Source organism: Chenopodium quinoa, unplaced genomic scaffold, assembly GCF_001683475.1.
Source record: "Chenopodium quinoa cultivar QQ74 unplaced genomic scaffold, ASM168347v1, whole genome shotgun sequence".
Classification (NCBI taxonomy): Eukaryota; Viridiplantae; Streptophyta; class Magnoliopsida; order Caryophyllales; family Amaranthaceae; genus Chenopodium; species Chenopodium quinoa.
The window spans coordinates 8,713,100-8,730,765 of NW_018742914.1; the positions used below are offsets into that span (position 1 = coordinate 8,713,100).

The following is a 17,666-nucleotide window of genomic DNA, read 5'->3' on the forward strand; positions in this document are numbered from 1 at the left end:
GGTTGTAACAAGAAAAAGAATTTGTAATAGTAGTAAGTAAAAGAGTAGTGAATTAGTGTTACAAAATGGCTTCCTCCGTTATCTCATCCACCGCAGTTGCCGCCGTCCGTGCCCCGGCTCAAGCCAGCATGGTGGCTCCTTTCAACGGCTTGAAGTCAACCGTTGCCTTCCCCGTCACCAAGAAGAATGATGACATTACCTCCCTTGCTAGCAACGGTGGAAGAGTCCAATGCATGCAGGTATACTACTACTACTACTACTACTAAAGTACTAATATGAACAAGTACTATAAATTAAGAAATTGTTTATTTGGGTTTTAAATTACAGGGTAGTTAGATATATTATATTGCTTTTTTTATTTTTAAGTTATAAGTCACGGACAATGTATTTGTATTTTAATTGTCATACATTAATTCGAAAATTAGTTGATTTGGATATATAAATTGACAATTTTAGGATAAACTCGCTTATCTAGGATTATAGTGTATATTTTCACTCCGCTTCATGTTTATTTGATATAGAGTATAGAGTATAAAATTAGTTGATTTTTTTTGGGGATCTATAACTTTAAAAATTAAAATAAGTCTAGGCTTTGTAAATGATTAATGATATTTGGTGAAATTGGAGTATTATGAAATTAATGTTATTTGTCTGAAATGCAATTAGAGACGAAAAATCATGCTAGGATTAAACTACTAAGTGAAAAGACTAACACATTTATACCTTCATTTTTTTCATTTATAAAAAATTAAATAAGAAATAAAAAATTCATTTAATTAATTGGAATTGTTGAATAAATTGCAGGTATGGCCACCAGTTGGCAAGAAGAAGTTCGAGACCTTGTCTTACCTTCCACCACTCACCACTGAGTCTTTGCTTAGTGAAGTTCAATACCTTCTTAACAAGGGTTGGGTTCCTTGCTTAGAATTCGAGCTTGAGGTAAGTTTCATATTAATTGCTAACATTTTCTATAGGTAAATATCATATTTACGTATGTACATAGCTAACACATTTTATGTTTTAATTTTTTGTAGCACGGATTTGTGTACCGTGAGAACCACAGGTCACCAGGATACTATGATGGGCGATATTGGACCATGTGGAAGTTGCCTATGTTCGGTTGCACTGACCCGACCCAGGTTGTTAACGAGCTCGAGGAAGCCAAGAAGGCTTACCCCAACGCCTTCATCAGAATCATTGGATTCGACAGCTACCGTCAAGTGCAATGCATCAGTTTCATTGCCTACAAGCCTGCAGGCTACTAAATTTAAAATCAAGAATGTTTTGTGCATTATATTGATGATCAAGTGTAGTTAGAACTCGATGTTTTATTTCTTGTTGAAAACACTTATTGTTTTTTTTTTTTCCCCTTCTTAAGTTCGTTGATGTCTTTTCGGATGTTTGAATGAAATGGGAATGTTGAGCATTGTACTCTATAATAATAGCTTTGTCCCTAACAATTATATATTTACAACTTCTTCCAATTCGTACTTTGTCAATGCACTACTTTCTTGCACAATATTTAACTGGTAGAGATTTATGTTGCAATTAGAAATGGGGAAAAGATTACTTATCAAGCACATTATGCTCGAATGGATCCTGAACCTCATGTTAATCTTAATATCCAGTGGACAGTTACGACTAATGACCATGACAATGATTCAGTGCGGAAACAAGAATATTCGAATCAGAACATTCTGTACATAGGAATCCAGTGTTAATTGCCAAGTCAAGAACACATCAATTTTGAATGAGCAGAACACATCAATTTCGAATAAGCAGAACTGATGAGCAAACCAGTCGATTCTTTTGCATTTCATTGCATAGCAGCTAATAATAATGTATGTAATCATTTTCAATTAACAGAATTGTTTCACTTTCAAGGTTAAGAGAATATACAGTACAATCCAAGCAAGATGATACTAGCCTTTAGCTCTGTCTGCCTTTACTTGTCACATTACGAGTTAATATTACAACTAAGAAAATTCTAGACGCGGTGGCTGTAGATTAGAACATCAGACTGCTGTATTACAACTAAGAAATTTCTAGACGCGGTGCATATCAGGACAGAAGCAGTGCCTGTAGATTAGAACATCAGACTGCTACTCGTGAGTCGTGACAAGAGGAAGGGAAGGGACCAAAAAATCAGACCCAAGCGTTCCCAATTCTCTGCCTCAATGCTGACCATGTAATAAGCTTGGGACCAGATTATAGGACATTACAGCCTTTGAATTTCCAATAGACCACAGCAAAAAGTTTAGAATGCAATTGAATGAAAAAATAGTGGTATAACTTCATATAATCTTATGAGTTGTAAACTGGTATTCAGCTTAAGAAAACATAAAAAACCTTCCCAGGCATAAATATAAGAACCGCTATCACTATGGCTACTAAAGACCATAATTATCATAATAAACATCTCTAATCGTTACAAAAGAATAGGGAAGCATGTCCTAACAAAAATGCCCAACAACAGCCAACATGAAATACATTTCAAACACGTTATGTAGCTGCACGTAAGCTGGCTCCTTTTTGCTCCATCGATGTATGGCAGCAGCAGGCAAGTGAGGCTCAAGCATTGAAGAGAGGAATTTCATCTGTGACCGTCTGAAATTTACTCATTTTTCTTCTTCTCCAAGTTAGCCACAGCTTGTTGTTGGCGTTTCCTCCATGCGGGCATTTTTCCAGGGAATATCCATCTCAAAAACTTTTCCCAGAAATAGCAAATCAAGAACATAGACAAAGCCCAAATCAACAGCTTATTCCTCAAAGGTTTTGGCATGGGCACCAATTTTAGCCAGTCATTGAGGTCCCTGAACAGATCAGATGTGATGACAACGAAAAATCCGACTGCTGACACAAGAGCGTATAGGAAGGGCTTGTTTTCTGTAATGCTCTGGTTGAAAGGATGCCCCATATAATTCACTGCAAAAGTGGCAACCTGCAACATCATTCCAACCATGTATGAAACTGTATTTACCAGATTTGGATGGAAATCAGAGTCTGGTTCAATACACTCATCAGGCATGTATTTCTCAGCCTCCTTCACGGAACTAATCAAGTAGAACAGATGGACAGAAAACTGTCCAAGTAGAGAGAGAAAAACATAGCAGCAGAATATATTAGGGTGGGGTCGATCAGCCGAGAGTGTTTGAAGCGGGCGAGCATGGGAGATGAATAGGAAAAAAGCAGCAGTAAAAACCCCACTAATAGTTGCTTGGACATCACCAAGCTTGACACCATCCAAGTTCATGACACTGAGCACATAGGCAGTAGCAAGGCAGTTAAGACCAAGGATCTTAAACATCTGAAGTGTGGTAACAAGAGTACTCCGACCCTGACGAATAATATCTGTGGTTGGGGCTACTGATGCATGCTTTGCAGTAAAAGGTGAGGCCATCGAGGCATCCCCTAGCTTCACAATGGGGGCTGAACGACCATCACCATCGTCATTCATCTCTTCTAACATTTTCTCTAGCTTCTGCTTCTGCAACTCAACAGCAGTCAGATGCTTATTGCCAGCTGCTTGGGTAGAGGATTCAGATTTTGAAGCAGATTTCTTTTTTGAAGAGCCTTCACCACTAACATTGACAGCTTTCTTATCCTCAGAAGCAACCTTTGGCTTCTTGGACTTGGATGCAGTAGTTTCATTTTTTGCAGTTACGGAGGAATCTTCGGGCACAGCATTTAGCAAAGCCACCCCAACATGTGCCTAATAACATAACAATAAATCAAGATTATTAAAGCAAACTTCATGTGGGAAGCTTGGAGCTATAAAGGCACCTTGAGGTTTTGTTCTTGTCACCTTATTTCAGGAAAACTAGGTTCAGATAGCTCAAGATAATTTCACAGATAAAAGCAGGGCCAATAATTTCAAAAAGGGCTGATGAGTTAAATTTAGCGCCAACAAGGGTTATCCAAGTTCAATCACAACCACAATAAGTTCTAATAAGTGTTAAGTTCAGATAAGTTTATATAAATTTAACACAAAAATTGAACATACTGTTGAGTGTGAAACCAAATGAAACTAGCTTACAGAGATTAATAACTAGATCAAGTTTGCTTCATGAAAAGACGCATAGGTCTTAGGCCATTGTCAATCCAAAATGCAGCTCTAACAAAAAAATGATTGGATTATATGAGTTCCCACTTGGACCCTACAAAATGATCTTTTTGAAAAGATAACTAGATCAAGTTTGCTTCATGAAAAGACGCATAGGTCTTAGGCCATTGTCAATCCAAAATGCAGCTCTAACAAAAAAATGATTGGATTATATGAGTTCCCACTTGGACCCTTCAAAATGATCTTTTTGAAAAGAAAAAAAAAGGAAGAAGAAACAGAACCCCAAAAGGTTACCAACTAGAATGTCGCATAATGGCTGAATATATCAAAAGTAAAAAAGGAAATTCTTTTCCACAAAATAACTCACAAATGCCCCAAAATACATGAAATATTCTAAAGAAGCAAAAAGGATGAAAGATCATAGGCAGCAGAAATGAAGATCAGACATTTATTTTACAAAATATTACCTGCTTGAGAGCTCCAACATCATTTGTACCATCACCACACATTAGTGTCATCCTTCCCACAGTTTTTAGTGTGGTCAAAATAAGCTCTTTCTGTTCAGGAGCAACCCTAGCAAAAACCTGATTTATTGACAGAAATAAGTTAAAATGCATTAAATTTATTCTCCAAACAACACTCAAACATTGGAATTCACAAACCTTAACAAAAGGCACAACTAGCAGAACAGCCGATGTCCGCTGCAGCATCTCAAAGCAATCACCACCAATACAAAGATCATGTGAGTCAGCCAAAGCCTCAACCTCTTTTGCACTGAAAAAAAAGGTCTAGTTTATCAAAACAAATAAAAGAAAAGTAGATGGAAAAGAAGCATGAGGAAATAGGCAACATTTTCAATGGTGAAAATGCTTGTATATCAAATAAATGCATATGTACATGTAGCTATAAATAGGGAAGGGTGTGAGGAGAATTAGTCGGGCTTTACTTGAAAGGTATGGTCTCAGTTTCATCTGGTGAAACCCAGTCATATCTGTCACTACCCTTAACAGCAGATAGAATTAATGCTGGTCTGGAAATAATATGCACTTGACCAGCAACATGGCAAGCAGTTAATGCTTGATCACCAGTGATCATCACCTGCAAGGATTCCCCAAAGTGTAAAAGGCAACACAAGTCATTGATCAAGAGTCAGAAGCAATATAGTTATGTACAAGTGGAAATAGAAATTCATAGATAAGTCACAATTAGTGATTACATGAAGATGCAGCAGGATCATATGAATTATGATAGTTTTCCAGCTAAATACACACAATCCGCTTTTCTATGTCGGTTTTCTATTTCAAGAATGGCTTACACATTTGTCAAATTGCTTACAATAAAATAGAACTTTAGAAGTGCCACAAATCTATATAATGAATGGCAGAAGTAAAAGATTAACTTGGAAGAGATTAATAGCTGCTATGCTTCATACACTCTTTCTCATTACATGATAATTGAATAAAGTATTACATGAAAGGATATAGAATACTTTTCAAAAAAAAAAAATTCCCTTTCAAATTATGGCAGAAGTCATTCCCACTTTACACTATACAAAAAAATTTATGCAATTATTGCTGAAGTCAACAATTAATCAACAGGAAATAATGATGGGCTAAAAAAAATTGACACAAGGCAGGAACTATCTAAAGTGAAGGTCTGAAAACAAGTGAACTAAGACATTGACTTCCTTACCAGATCATGCGAGGATCCTTTTAGTTCAGCCAATACAGAGGCTGAGTCATGGCGGATAGGGCAATTAAAAACCTGAAATTAGAATAAAATTTAAGGATACCAAGAGAAAAAAATGATAAGACAATAATGTACAGTAGTAGAGCCTACCGCAAAACCAGCAAATGTTAGGTCCCTTTCCACCACATCTCGATCCAGGCTTCTGGCTTCACTAACCTTCAGGCAGCCAAACACGTCAAACAATAATTAAGACAAATACACCAATCCATACAGCACAGAGTACATAAAGCGGATAACAAACTTTGCTTTTCATGATTAGAACTGATGAAATACAATGGAAGAAATCTTACTGTCATCTCTGGAAGGGGTTTGTATGCCAGGGCCAAGACCCTGGATCCTTGACGTGTATATTTTTTGTAGGTTTCGACATATGAGGATGGCAGGTTTATGAGTCTATCTTGAATAGTTTCAGGTGCACCCTGGATCATAAAAAGTGATACACATGGAGTCTAAGCCAAACATATTTTACATTATTGCACAATAATCAACTACTCTACAGCCAAGATTCATTATATGAAAAACAAATCAACAGAGGACATATACATTAAACATAACGTTCTGCAGAGAAAGAATAGGATTGTTCTAAACATGCTTAAAATCCACGTATTATACAGACTTCCATATTGACAAAGGAACTATGAAAAGACATCAGGGCTATCTGAGGTTATGCAAAGAAAAGAACACATGCGCAAGGGGAGACACACAAAGGTAATGAAATTGTAGCACAATAAAATGCCTGGCCTCCAGCATTTGCATTTGTTATTTTTTATTTTTTTAATGGTTCCATGACTTCCATCTTAATTGAAGCAGATACACCATCTGTATTTTGTTATACACAGCTAATTACATACAGTACATATTAGTTCATGGTTTACCAATGAAAAATCTGAAGGAAAGATGTGCAGAGACAAACCTTCACAAATGATAAAAAATTCTCATCAACACGTACAACCACTGCCATTCGTTTTAAGTGAGATGCGAAGTGATGTCGTTGAACGATTTGCACGGGATTTCCATTACCCCTACAAAAATGATAGATCAAACAAACACATCAGTTCACAAGTACTCAATATTTACATAGCCTTTGCGATCTTATCATGCAAGTTGCAACACATACAGATCTCACAGAAAAAACAAAATTTGTATTAGAGTGAGGATCTGGTGCGGTCTGATGTAATCTTTTTCTGGCGCGGTGTAGTTTGATAACTGATGTGTGTCAGTTAAGTATGAGGACCTGAAACAAGTTGAGGTACATAGCCTTAACGGCTTAATACTTTCTAATTTTCCAAACAAATAACAGAGGGAGCAACAAAATAGATGCTGTTTGGATGATTGAATATACAAAGTACTAATTATGGCAAAGCTTTTGTACTAGACATTAATACATAACCTAAAAAGAGTTGGTATTACAAAAAGTGCCTCTTTATTTGTTAATTACTTGACATGGTATAAATATGAATCTCCCCAAACCTTCCCTTAATAGGATGGTTCATACTACAATCTACGCCTCTACAGGTTGTGGTGATGGTCATTAACAAAACAGAGTTGTATATATACATGACCAAAACCATAAGACCGATCAAATTCCAATCAACTAGAGCAACAGGCAATCTGTACATGGACATTTATAATTATGACAGTCCTTAATGCTCCATGTAAGTACAAGGCACTGAAGTAAAAAGGGGAAGGAGGGGGAGGGGGGAGGGGGGGGGGGGAAGTTTCGGTGAAATGTCTTTGGCGCAAATTATTTTTGGAATGATGGCACCCTAAAGCACGGAGTAAGAAAAGCCACAGGACTGATAAAGGGTATTTAAGTGTGTAGATGAAAGAATACTTGACACTAATGCCATCTCTTACTTTTTAGGCATTGCCTTCTCGTCAGATTTGTAGGACCAGTCAATTCCTTTCAGTGCAGCTTTCTCAAGAGGATCACCAACCTAGACAAGAAAAATTAACCAATGAAGATATTAAAAGTTGGACCATACGAGCAAATAATTTTGACGACTAACTGAAAAGTAAAGCATACCAGCTTGTTGTCAACAAAGACTAAGGCGTGACAAGAAGCAAGAATCTCCAGAGTTCGACCTGGTACTTTTTTCATATCTGTCTCTAATTCCAAACTTTCTGTGGATCCGACCACACCTGAGAATTCCTAAAGGCAACAAGAAAAATATTAAAGAAAGGAGTTGAAAGAATCTTGGGCTCAAGTTGACTCGTCAACAAAGCAAATATAAGACACACCATATCATCTGAAGTCAGGGTTCCTGTCTTGTCAAAGCAACATATATCAACCTGCAAATAATAAAGTGATTGAAAAGCTCAGAATACTAGCAAAGAAGAGAATATGTTGATGCCTGTTCTATCATAGGCTAATATGCTAACCATAATGTACAACACCAATAAATTCAGATATGTACTGCAACACATGGAACAATGGACCAAGCTGCCTTAAGCTATTAAACATAACTTAGAGCTTGGTGAATCCATTGGGATATAAGTTCAAATGTAGTTTGTGTTTTGGAGAAACTGATACCAAAATATTATTGACATCAAAAACCAAAATAAAAAAGAAGGGGTTTCCTATCAGGGTCTCTAGGCTCGGGGGTATCACAAAGTCTTAAGCAAGTTTTATAAATCAATCCAGCATATAACCATACCTCCCATCCAAGAGAAATATATAACATAAACCTCAACTCTTCAAGTATATAATGACATTTCAAGTAGAAATTTTTTTTGAAGGCCTTTAGAAGGAAAAGCCACTCACCTTCCCAGCAAATGGAATTCGGAATGGTTCTGTGCAAAATATTCCACGTCTAGCTAAAGCTATAAGGGAAGTATTGACAGCTATAGATAATTCCATAGGAAGTTCAGGGGGTATAACAGAAGTGATAATCAGCGAACAACTAAGGATAAGTTTATATCTGCTTCTGGTAGGGTCCTCCAGTCCCTACAAAAAACACTCTGGTTATAGGAAGCATAGTCATACGAGCTAAAAAGTGTTGAAATGCACACAAATTAAACAGTGTTAAACTATGTAAACATGTACTTGCCTTCATCAGTACATAACCTGCAGCGATAACTGCAAATACAACCAAGAATAAGATGAACAATCCACTTTCCCAACTGTTCGCTGTAACCTGATACAAAATGGTATGTGAGAAGATTGCATCAAGTGTACCAACAAGGAAACAGTAATAGACAAGAAGATTACATACTCTCTCAGTAGAAAATAATATCGTGCGCATCAATTTCCCTTGACTTGTCTCAAAACCAGTTCGTAAGACAACAGCTACACAGCCACCATCAGGGGTTTTCAGAGGAAAAGACTGATATATTACAGCATATTAGTGAAGAAAAGTTTGAGCGAAATAATATTAGTAATATACCAGTTTGATCGATAAAAACTACCTTATCTGGAGTGTGCTGCAATATTTTTGTACCACCGAAAAGCACATGGCTTTTATCTCTTTTAATTGAAAGCATCTCCTCAGCAGATCTGCCTGTGGTGGACACCTACAAAATTCCAAGTTTAAAAAATCACTATATTAAAATCCAGCTCTTTAGTTCACAAACAAATACATCTCAGTCACTTGATGTATAATGCGATGGCAATGCTACAATTGAGCTTCTAATAATAGTATTATGTTAGGTTTTCTATTTCATTTAGATGTAGAAAAAATTAGTATGATCCTTTGATTTCACGCAATATAAACATAGAGAAAAGCTAGGTACAGCTATAGATCCGGGAATCAGGAGGAGGAGAGTAATGAGCCCTTTCAAAATCAACCCCAACAACAACATTAATACTTGAGGGGCTCAACTCAGGGATTCCTCTCAACCCTCCCATCCCTCAGTGGTGGGTTCTGACTTACCTGTTTTTTTAAAAAGACAACATTAAAAAGAATTAAAGATTAAAAAATTATCTACCAACATTAACATGTCTGAATAAGATTCCATTATAACTGAATGCAACAAAACTCTGCAGAAGCCCATACACTAAAAAATTTACTAACGCAAACTTAAAATGAAATGCAAAGGGAGAAGAAGCACCTTCCACTGAGGAGTAGACTCGCCTGTGAGAATGGCCTCATTGACAATAGCACTTCCAGCTAATAATAGCATATCTGCTGGTACAGACTTATCTTCGCCATTTTGACCAGATGAGCGTCCAATAGAAATAACATCCCCGGGAAGAAGATCTGTTCCAGAAAGCTTCACCCACCTGCAATTCATCATCAATTCACCATCAGAAACAAAATTCTAAATCCAATAAACAAACTGAAACAGTATATAATCACCCACTTGCCACAACGATGCACCATTAGTGTTTGGCTATCAACTCGTACACGTCTAAGCTCCGTCAAAGTTTTTAAACGGGTTTTCGCCATAGTTGACTCAAACATGAACAGCATGAACAAGGTGAACAAACTGTAATACCAATACTCGTCTAAACACCAGAGACCTACACAGAAGACCTAAACACAGAAAAAATCCAACTCAAAATCATATACAAGGTAATTATATAACTGAAATTTGAAGTTAATAACAAACAGGAGCAGGAAAGGCCTACAATTAGAAAGAAATCACACACTCAAAAAAAGTGTGTCAGAAGAAGCAAACCTGGAAAACAAAAAAGGGCTCCATGCAGTGCTCTTTCATTAGTTTCTGAAAAGTTGGTTGGGGGTACTCAAATCTGCAGCACCATTTACAAAATGGAAAAGGAATCAGGAAAAAAAAATATATATCATCCTTATTTTTGTAATTTGAAACAGAATTAGAAAAAAAATATATCAATTTTCCATTTCTTGATTTAAACACCAGAGTACTTTTGCCTAATCAGTATGAGTGTATAGCAAACAAAGGGTGCTTCTACTTACACTAGATCTGCTGAAAAACAAATGCAGTGTCTTATCCCTTCAGAGATATGAGGAGGTCAATATAAAAGAATCTTCAGCAAAGCAATTATATTGAAATAAAAGAACAAGCATATACTACGAATTTAGAAAACCCTAACATCAGAAAATCCAACTCATAGCTTACGTCTAAAGAGCATAAAAAAAACACTTTACAAGAAAGCCAAATAGTTGGAAGTACTAGGTAAAATCAATGGGGACGCTGAGAATAACTAATACAATGAGATCAGCATATATTACAATTTTACAAGTAAAAGGATACCTAAAAGTATTCTTACAAGCAAGTAGCAGCAAGAGCCACACACATTGGTCATGCAAGTCAAGGTAATAATAATGACAGTGGTCGTGTAGCAAATACATTATTCAAAAATATAACCATTCAGATTTGAGACATATTGTGCAAGAAAAACTTACACATTGCGTCCCCATTTTTCTGTAGCAGCAACCACTTTAGCTTCAGAGCCATGTCCAGTATTTTTGAGATAGTATCCAAATGTTTCTTTAGTTGGGAAAGGAAGCTTGTAAAATGTTTCCTTTTCCTTTGAATAGATAAACCTTTGCTTTCTAAAATCAAAGTAAATTTCTTCATCCTCAGTGGAACCTGCCTGCAAGGGGTGAATCAAGTTACTTGTTATTGATCATCATTACTGCACAGAAAATAGAAACATACTGCCCAGAAGTCTGATATACTATGGAATTGGAACTATCTGGATCAGGGTATAATAGGATCCAAGAGTAAGAGACTATAAAATCCTAAAGTCCTCCCCCCTTCCCCAAACAACATATGAAGTGTCCTACTGACCCTGAAAAATAAAATTTATTCTTATGAGTTCCTAGAGAGTTAATGTCCTTCCCTAACAAAAAACTTAAGCAAAGACAAGAATGTGCGACAGAGGAGAGAAAGGGTTGCCCACAAAAAACCTCCTGAAAGCAAGACTTTAATCCTTCAATCTAATTTTGTACATGAGCAAGGAAACAAACCTCCAAAATGAATTCCCAAGGGAGGAGCATAAAAGTTTTCAAATACATCAAAGCATTGCATTCAGTCCAGTGTAAACAACATTAAATAAGGTTAGGTTAATATGCCATCAAGACTTGTCAGTGGTCAGTAGATCGCCCATGTACAATAGGAGGGCTATACATCTATCAAATAATTGTATGATCTTATCCAGCACATGCCAACCGTCTAAGAACACTAAACAGCAGCACTGTCATACAAAATAGGACTATATAAGAGCAATGGCATACAGTAAAAAAGACTCTCTCTACCATCTAGCTTTATGCAGACCCTTGCCAGAGAACAACCTGTATAGACTAGGTTCTTGAAAGCCTCCCAGCGAAGCCCAAGTCACTGTGTAAGTAAACATCTTAAGGAGGTTTACATCCCCATCAAAGATGATATCCTCACAATTGCACTATTTTTAAAAAAATCTAAGTTGCACAGAATCATTTCCCAACTTAACCCTTAAGCATCAAGACAGCTTTTGGAAAAACACCCAAACTCTACAGGCTCAATCCTATACCTATGAGGACACATGGAAGATGGTAGGAATGTATGATCAGCAAACATCAAATTAAAAGTAGAACTAAAGATCTCAATGAAGATTTCCATGAATCATATCATTTTTCATCCCAAATTTTTGATGTACAAGAAAACAATATCCTCCGCCACAGTAAAAATAAGAGCAGGATAACTCATAATTATGTACCACTTCAATCAATAACCTCAAGTCAACCTACAAGCAATCTCTTAATTGGCTTTCTCAAGCTCCATATTGAAATAGTACCTTAGGCCCCCTTTTCAATTTGCCAACCCAACCACTTAGAGCCAAAGTAATAGTGTCCTTGATCCCTACTATTTCTTTTCTTGTTTGCAGTAGGTTAGTAGAAAATGATTAAGGACAAAGAATTACAGAGGAAGAGCAAGGCTTAGGCACAAAGCCATCTCAAACGGACCCTACTAAGCATATAGGTGAGAAAGAAGAAAATCAAGGCCTCCAGCTAAAACACACACATGAAGTTTTCCAAAAAATAGTGTCCTCAAATATTACAAGAGTGGGTTCAAAATGATAAAATTTCATCAAGTCTTCACTGTCCTACAAATACAGAATCACCCATGATCTCACGTAATTTTCAGTAACTTAAGTTTGATCCCTCACAGTAAAATAGGAGTAAGCAACACTAATTAAGTAATTAATGTAGACAAAGCTAAGAAACCCAAAACCTGAAATAATTAGACATCTTATGAACAGCAATACAAAGGTAATTGTAACAATTAATAAATCTATAAACCTTCCAAAACCAGGAAAAATTTGGAACTTACTTGTTTACGGAACTTAAGCGAAACAATTTCTTTTGAGCCACAGAACTTCGCGGGAGTGATTTTGCAGAAATCTGCTTGGTGGATATCGTCAACCTGCAGAACATAAAATGACAACTGCGTTTTTGATAAAGGATCCCACTGCCACACCTCAACATTGATACACACAATAGCTTTTAAGTAGATGACTGCTGGGAGCGAAACATGCCAGCAGGATCTACAAAACAGCCCCTCAAAGGATTTCTGATGTGCACCATTAATAACCACATGTTATTTACGAGCCCCACTCCCATTTTGATCGTTTATGCTTTCTGTTTACAAGTACCGTATATGCCTACACTCGTATACACCCCTCAGCATATACAATATGAATGTTAAGCCGGTCAACAAAGGCCTCGCGTATTGGCGTATTGGGGAACTTATACTGCTTATATATTACCCCCTAATCCGCAATAAACATCTCTATATTCAAACTAATGACCTTTGATAAACATATTCTGAACATAAGCTGTTATTGGGTACAGTTAAGAGTCTTAAGACTTCAGAAACTTGATTCATTTTGAGAAACTTGATTCATTTTGATAAACAATGCCACTTTTTGATTCATTTTGAGAAACTTGATTAAGTTAGGGGTGTCAATGGGAACAAATACCATACAGAAATTACAAAAGAAAAATAAAATCATAATTATTAACTGAGGCAACATACTTCTAGACAACAGTATAAAACAGCCACGTACCTTGTTATATTGTACAAGGCATTTGAAATCCACAGACCAAGCTGTGAAAAGCAGGATCAAGATGTGAAAGGTGATAAGACCGCCAAGAACTATCAAGGCATCGGTTATATCTAAGCTAGGAACAATCAACGCCAACCAAAGAGCATAAAGGATGGCAAACGGCCAAACGTCGAGTCGCCATAGCTTTTGCTTCTTCTTCAACAAGTCAATTCCATCAACTACTTTCCCTCCCATACAAAATTTCGGCATCTCGATAGAAATCCAAGTCAAATTCTCAATCCACTGCATGTGGAAAAAATACATTACACAAAATTAACATCTAAACAAGACATGATGCGAAAATCATTCTAAAGACTGAATCTTTAAACACATCAAGCTAATCTATCTAACATATAGAAGAGACCCTGAAGAAAATCAAATACTGGGATTGCATTGCTACATCAACAACAAAAATTTAAAAACCCTACTCCATAAAATTCAATAAATTCAATCCAATTAGCTCGAAACTCTTCAACTTTCGATCCCATATACTCCAAAATAAAACCAACAACCCCATCACTATTGAATCATCAAATTGAAACAACAAATAACAATAGCAAATCGAACAAAGATAAAAACTAATGCAAAACTATGTAATAAAAGATGGGTTCATATCAAAATTATAAATTGAACCAAAAAACAGGATAAAAAACTAACCTTGAGAAATTTGAGAAATCGCTCGGAAAGCAATGGAAGAAAGAGTTGACAGTACTATAGTAGATTACTAGATTGTAGTTGCGCTGAAAAAAAAGTCAGATAATCAGAAGAAGATTTAACAGAGATTGGACATTCCGAAATCGAATTAAGTGTTCGGAAGGAGATCAATCTCTGCAACCCTAAAATCAAAGCACCTTGCAATGTGTACGATTGATTTATCTATTACAGTAAAGAGCATAGAATACGGTTCGTGTTCTTTGAGTTGAGTTTTGATACGGGGTTAGTGTTATGTCACGTGCTACCAGTTTCCCGGTGTTATGGGTACGGGACGGGTCAAACTGTGCAGGGCCTATGTATCATGCCTCGTGTTCAAGTAGTCTATGGTTACAGAATTATAGTCGACCAATAATTATTTCGGGTGGGGATTCTGTACCTTTCCTCTCTCACTCTCAAAGTGTTTAACCCGCAAATACCGAATCAAAAAAACCATGAGCATTGAAGTAAGGTCAAGAACATTCTTATTACCTTTAAAAAAAAACTAATTATTATTTCGAGATGGGTTCAGAGTGGTATTTTATAAGTAGAGTTCATGCATACATGTTGACTATGTCAGACTATGACCTTCAAGCATGCTACCTTGAAAATAACACCCAATAAAAACTCCGATTTTGATAATAATACCTGTAAAAAAAAAAGTTTTATTATAACACCACCAAAAATCCCAAAATTTTTGTTTCACCACCCACTAACGGATTTTTGGATGGAAACCATTAGTGGGGCCCACTAGGGACACGTGTCAATAAGGTATTGGTTTAAAAAAAAGATAAATAAAAATAAAAAGTAAAATTAAAAAAAAAAAAAGGAAAACCCCTAAACCCTAACCCAGCCACCCGCCCCACCACCCACGGCCGTCATTCCACCGCCGGAGACCCCCATTGCCATCGGAACACCTTCCTTCACCAGCGCAACATCACCACCACCGTCGCCCCATCACCACAGCAACAACCCTATCACCACAGCAACTGCCGAAGCGTCGAAATCCAAGCCCTATCACCAGCCCCAACCCACCAGCCGGAGAAAACCACACCCAATTCCACCAGCAGCCCTGCCAGATCCAGTTGCGACCTCACCCCTTGTTGGCGACACGAAACCACGAACCTAAAACCAGTGAAAAGGATTGTTGGTGGCTGGTGTGGTTTCGACGGAGATTGGGAAAAAGAGGTGGTGGTGGCGACTTTTCCTTTTCGTCGGTGAAGGGATTGTGGTTTCGACGGTAAAGGAGGGGCTGTGGTGGGTGGGGTTGATGGCCAGTGATTTCGCCGGTGAAGGAAAGGGTTCCGGCAGCACTGGGGGTCTCCGGCGGTGGAGTCACGGCCGCCGGTGGCTGGGTTAGGGTTTAGGGGTTTTTCTCTTTTTTTTTGTATTTTTCTTTTTTTTTAAACCAATAAACAACTGACACGTGTCCCTTGTGGGCCCCACTAACGGTTTCCATCCAAAAATCCGTTAGTGGGTGGTGAAACCAAAATTTTGGGATTTTTGGTGGTGTTATAATAAAACTTTCTTTTTAAAGGTGTTATTATCAAAATCGGGGTTTTTATTGGGTGTTATTTTCTAATTTGGCCTAATTTTTACTCCAAATATAAGAATTCAGTACTTTTTTTTGGAAATTGATCAATATTAACTTATTAAACATGTTGATTTAATGTACTTGTGTCGAGCTTGTGCCAAAATTTGATAACGATGTCCATGCATTGCTCGTGTTACGAGTCACCGGCATGCCAGATGTCATGCAGAACTTGTGGCAGTTTCGTGCAAGGTCATGCCATTTTCGTGTTACCTGGGCATATGCGCAATCTTAAGTGCTACAAGCCCAAACATGCTTGAGGAGACCGAAAGTGCTTACCCCAGTTCATTCATGTGAATCGTTGGATTTGACAACAAACACCAAGCCAAGTGCATTTGTTTCGTTTTTTATAGGTGGGAAAAAGGCATTTTAATGGGTTGAAACCTCACACTAGTCAACCCGACCAAAATTGGGGGAAAGGTCCCTTATTCACCCCCAAAGGCCCAAAGTGCATTTGTTTCATCATTGCCTGCAAAACCCAAAGCTATAGAAGTACATAGTAATATAGTGTATGTATCTTTACCACTAAGAATAACACATTTATACTTCCTAATACTCGGATATAGGTTGCCTTTTATGCTTAGTAATATCATATTGCCTCATAATGTTTGGTATGTATAAGTTAACTTCGGTGCCATAATCAGGACGAGGTAAAACTTACAAATTTATATGTGTCAATCTATCAAAAGTATTATGCTCTGCCATAAGTATCATATTTTTGTATCATTAAGTTCCACTTTTGGCTTGTGGAAATCAATTTATTGAAAGAACAATTGACGAGGGGCTAAGTAATCACATTTCAATATGCATTGGAAAATAGACTGAACCAAATCAAGTGGTCTAGGTTAGACCAAGTAATAATATAGTCCCATAATCAAAGTTTTTATCGATTTCGGGGGTCCAATTTAATACAATTAGAACCAAATATTTCGTGTCAAGTTAAATTGAAGTATTCTTTATGTTTTAAACAATATATTAACTACGATTTAAGAGATTATGTTTTTTTTCTCATGCTTAACCAGGTCATCCTAATTTATAGTCTATTTTAGTTTACTTTATTATTAGAATCACATACTAATTTTTGTAAGATACTAAAAGTGTTCCTTAAATTGAAGGTAATACAAAAAAAAAAAAAAAAAAAAAATACATACTTCTACTTCGGTGAAACCAGCCATGATCGTCAATGACACGTGACATTTATGAACTTTAGGCCTTTATATACAATTCATTTCAACAATAAATCGAATCTACCAAACAAAAATTCTATTCAATAAACTACATATCTTTATATTTTGCAAAATCACTGATGATTCTATGGTTGTCTTTTACAAAATGACAACAATAATTTTAAAAATGGACGGTTCAGATTTATAGAATTTTGAATTTTGAATTTTTTTCTACAACAGCAACTAAAACGAAAAAACTATATTTTAATAAAACTAAATAACTTGATCCTGCACTCATTTGCCAAATTATGCTTACCGTCCATTTTTAAAAATTATGAATGTCGTATTTCAAATGACAACCATAGAATTTTCAGCAAAATCACTAATGCTTTTCTC

At 36.7% G+C, this 17,666-nt stretch overlaps 2 protein-coding genes across 2 annotated transcripts; one reads left to right on the forward strand and one right to left on the reverse strand.

Moving 5' to 3' along the window:
- On the forward strand, positions 1 to 1,486 carry LOC110728202 (ribulose bisphosphate carboxylase small chain 1, chloroplastic-like). The gene is made up of 3 exons (XM_021907865.1): positions 1 to 239; positions 805 to 939; positions 1,035 to 1,486. Exons 1-3 carry the CDS (start codon positions 66 to 68, stop codon positions 1,263 to 1,265), a joined length of 540 nt encoding a protein of 179 aa, XP_021763557.1. The 5' UTR covers positions 1 to 65; the 3' UTR covers positions 1,266 to 1,486.
- A 782-nt stretch (positions 1,487 to 2,268) lies between these two features.
- On the reverse strand, positions 2,269 to 14,762 carry LOC110728203 (probable manganese-transporting ATPase PDR2). The gene is made up of 22 exons (XM_021907866.1): positions 14,481 to 14,762; positions 13,785 to 14,066; positions 13,049 to 13,141; positions 11,140 to 11,330; positions 10,433 to 10,505; positions 10,115 to 10,287; positions 9,863 to 10,034; positions 9,221 to 9,325; positions 9,028 to 9,138; positions 8,863 to 8,949; positions 8,577 to 8,759; positions 8,054 to 8,104; positions 7,839 to 7,964; positions 7,670 to 7,749; positions 6,726 to 6,834; positions 6,103 to 6,231; positions 5,903 to 5,968; positions 5,756 to 5,827; positions 5,010 to 5,161; positions 4,726 to 4,837; positions 4,531 to 4,647; positions 2,269 to 3,712 (listed from the first exon to the last, which is right to left on the reverse strand). The coding sequence occupies exons 2-22, from the start codon at positions 14,031 to 14,033 to the stop codon at positions 2,615 to 2,617; spliced, it is 3,549 nt and encodes a 1,182-aa protein (XP_021763558.1). The 5' UTR covers positions 14,034 to 14,066; positions 14,481 to 14,762; the 3' UTR covers positions 2,269 to 2,614.
- Between the last annotated feature and the right edge of the window lie 2,904 nt (positions 14,763 to 17,666).

Coding starts and splice junctions, on each gene's coding strand:
- LOC110728202 (XM_021907865.1), top strand. CDS start 66: ATGGCTTCCTCCGTTATCTCATCCACCGCAGTTGCCGCCGTCCGTGCC. Junction 240..804: donor GAAGAGTCCAATGCATGCAG/GTATACTACTAC, acceptor AATAAATTGCAG/GTATGGCCACCAGTTGGCAA. Junction 940..1,034: donor GCTTAGAATTCGAGCTTGAG/GTAAGTTTCATA, acceptor AATTTTTTGTAG/CACGGATTTGTGTACCGTGA.
- LOC110728203 (XM_021907866.1), bottom strand. CDS start 14,033: ATGCCGAAATTTTGTATGGGAGGGAAAGTAGTTGATGGAATTGACTTG. Junction 13,142..13,784: donor GCCTTGTACAATATAACAAG/GTACGTGGCTGT, acceptor TATGTTCTGCAG/GTTGACGATATCCACCAAGC. Junction 5,969..6,102: donor AACCCCTTCCAGAGATGACA/GTAAGATTTCTT, acceptor GGCTGCCTGAAG/GTTAGTGAAGCCAGAAGCCT.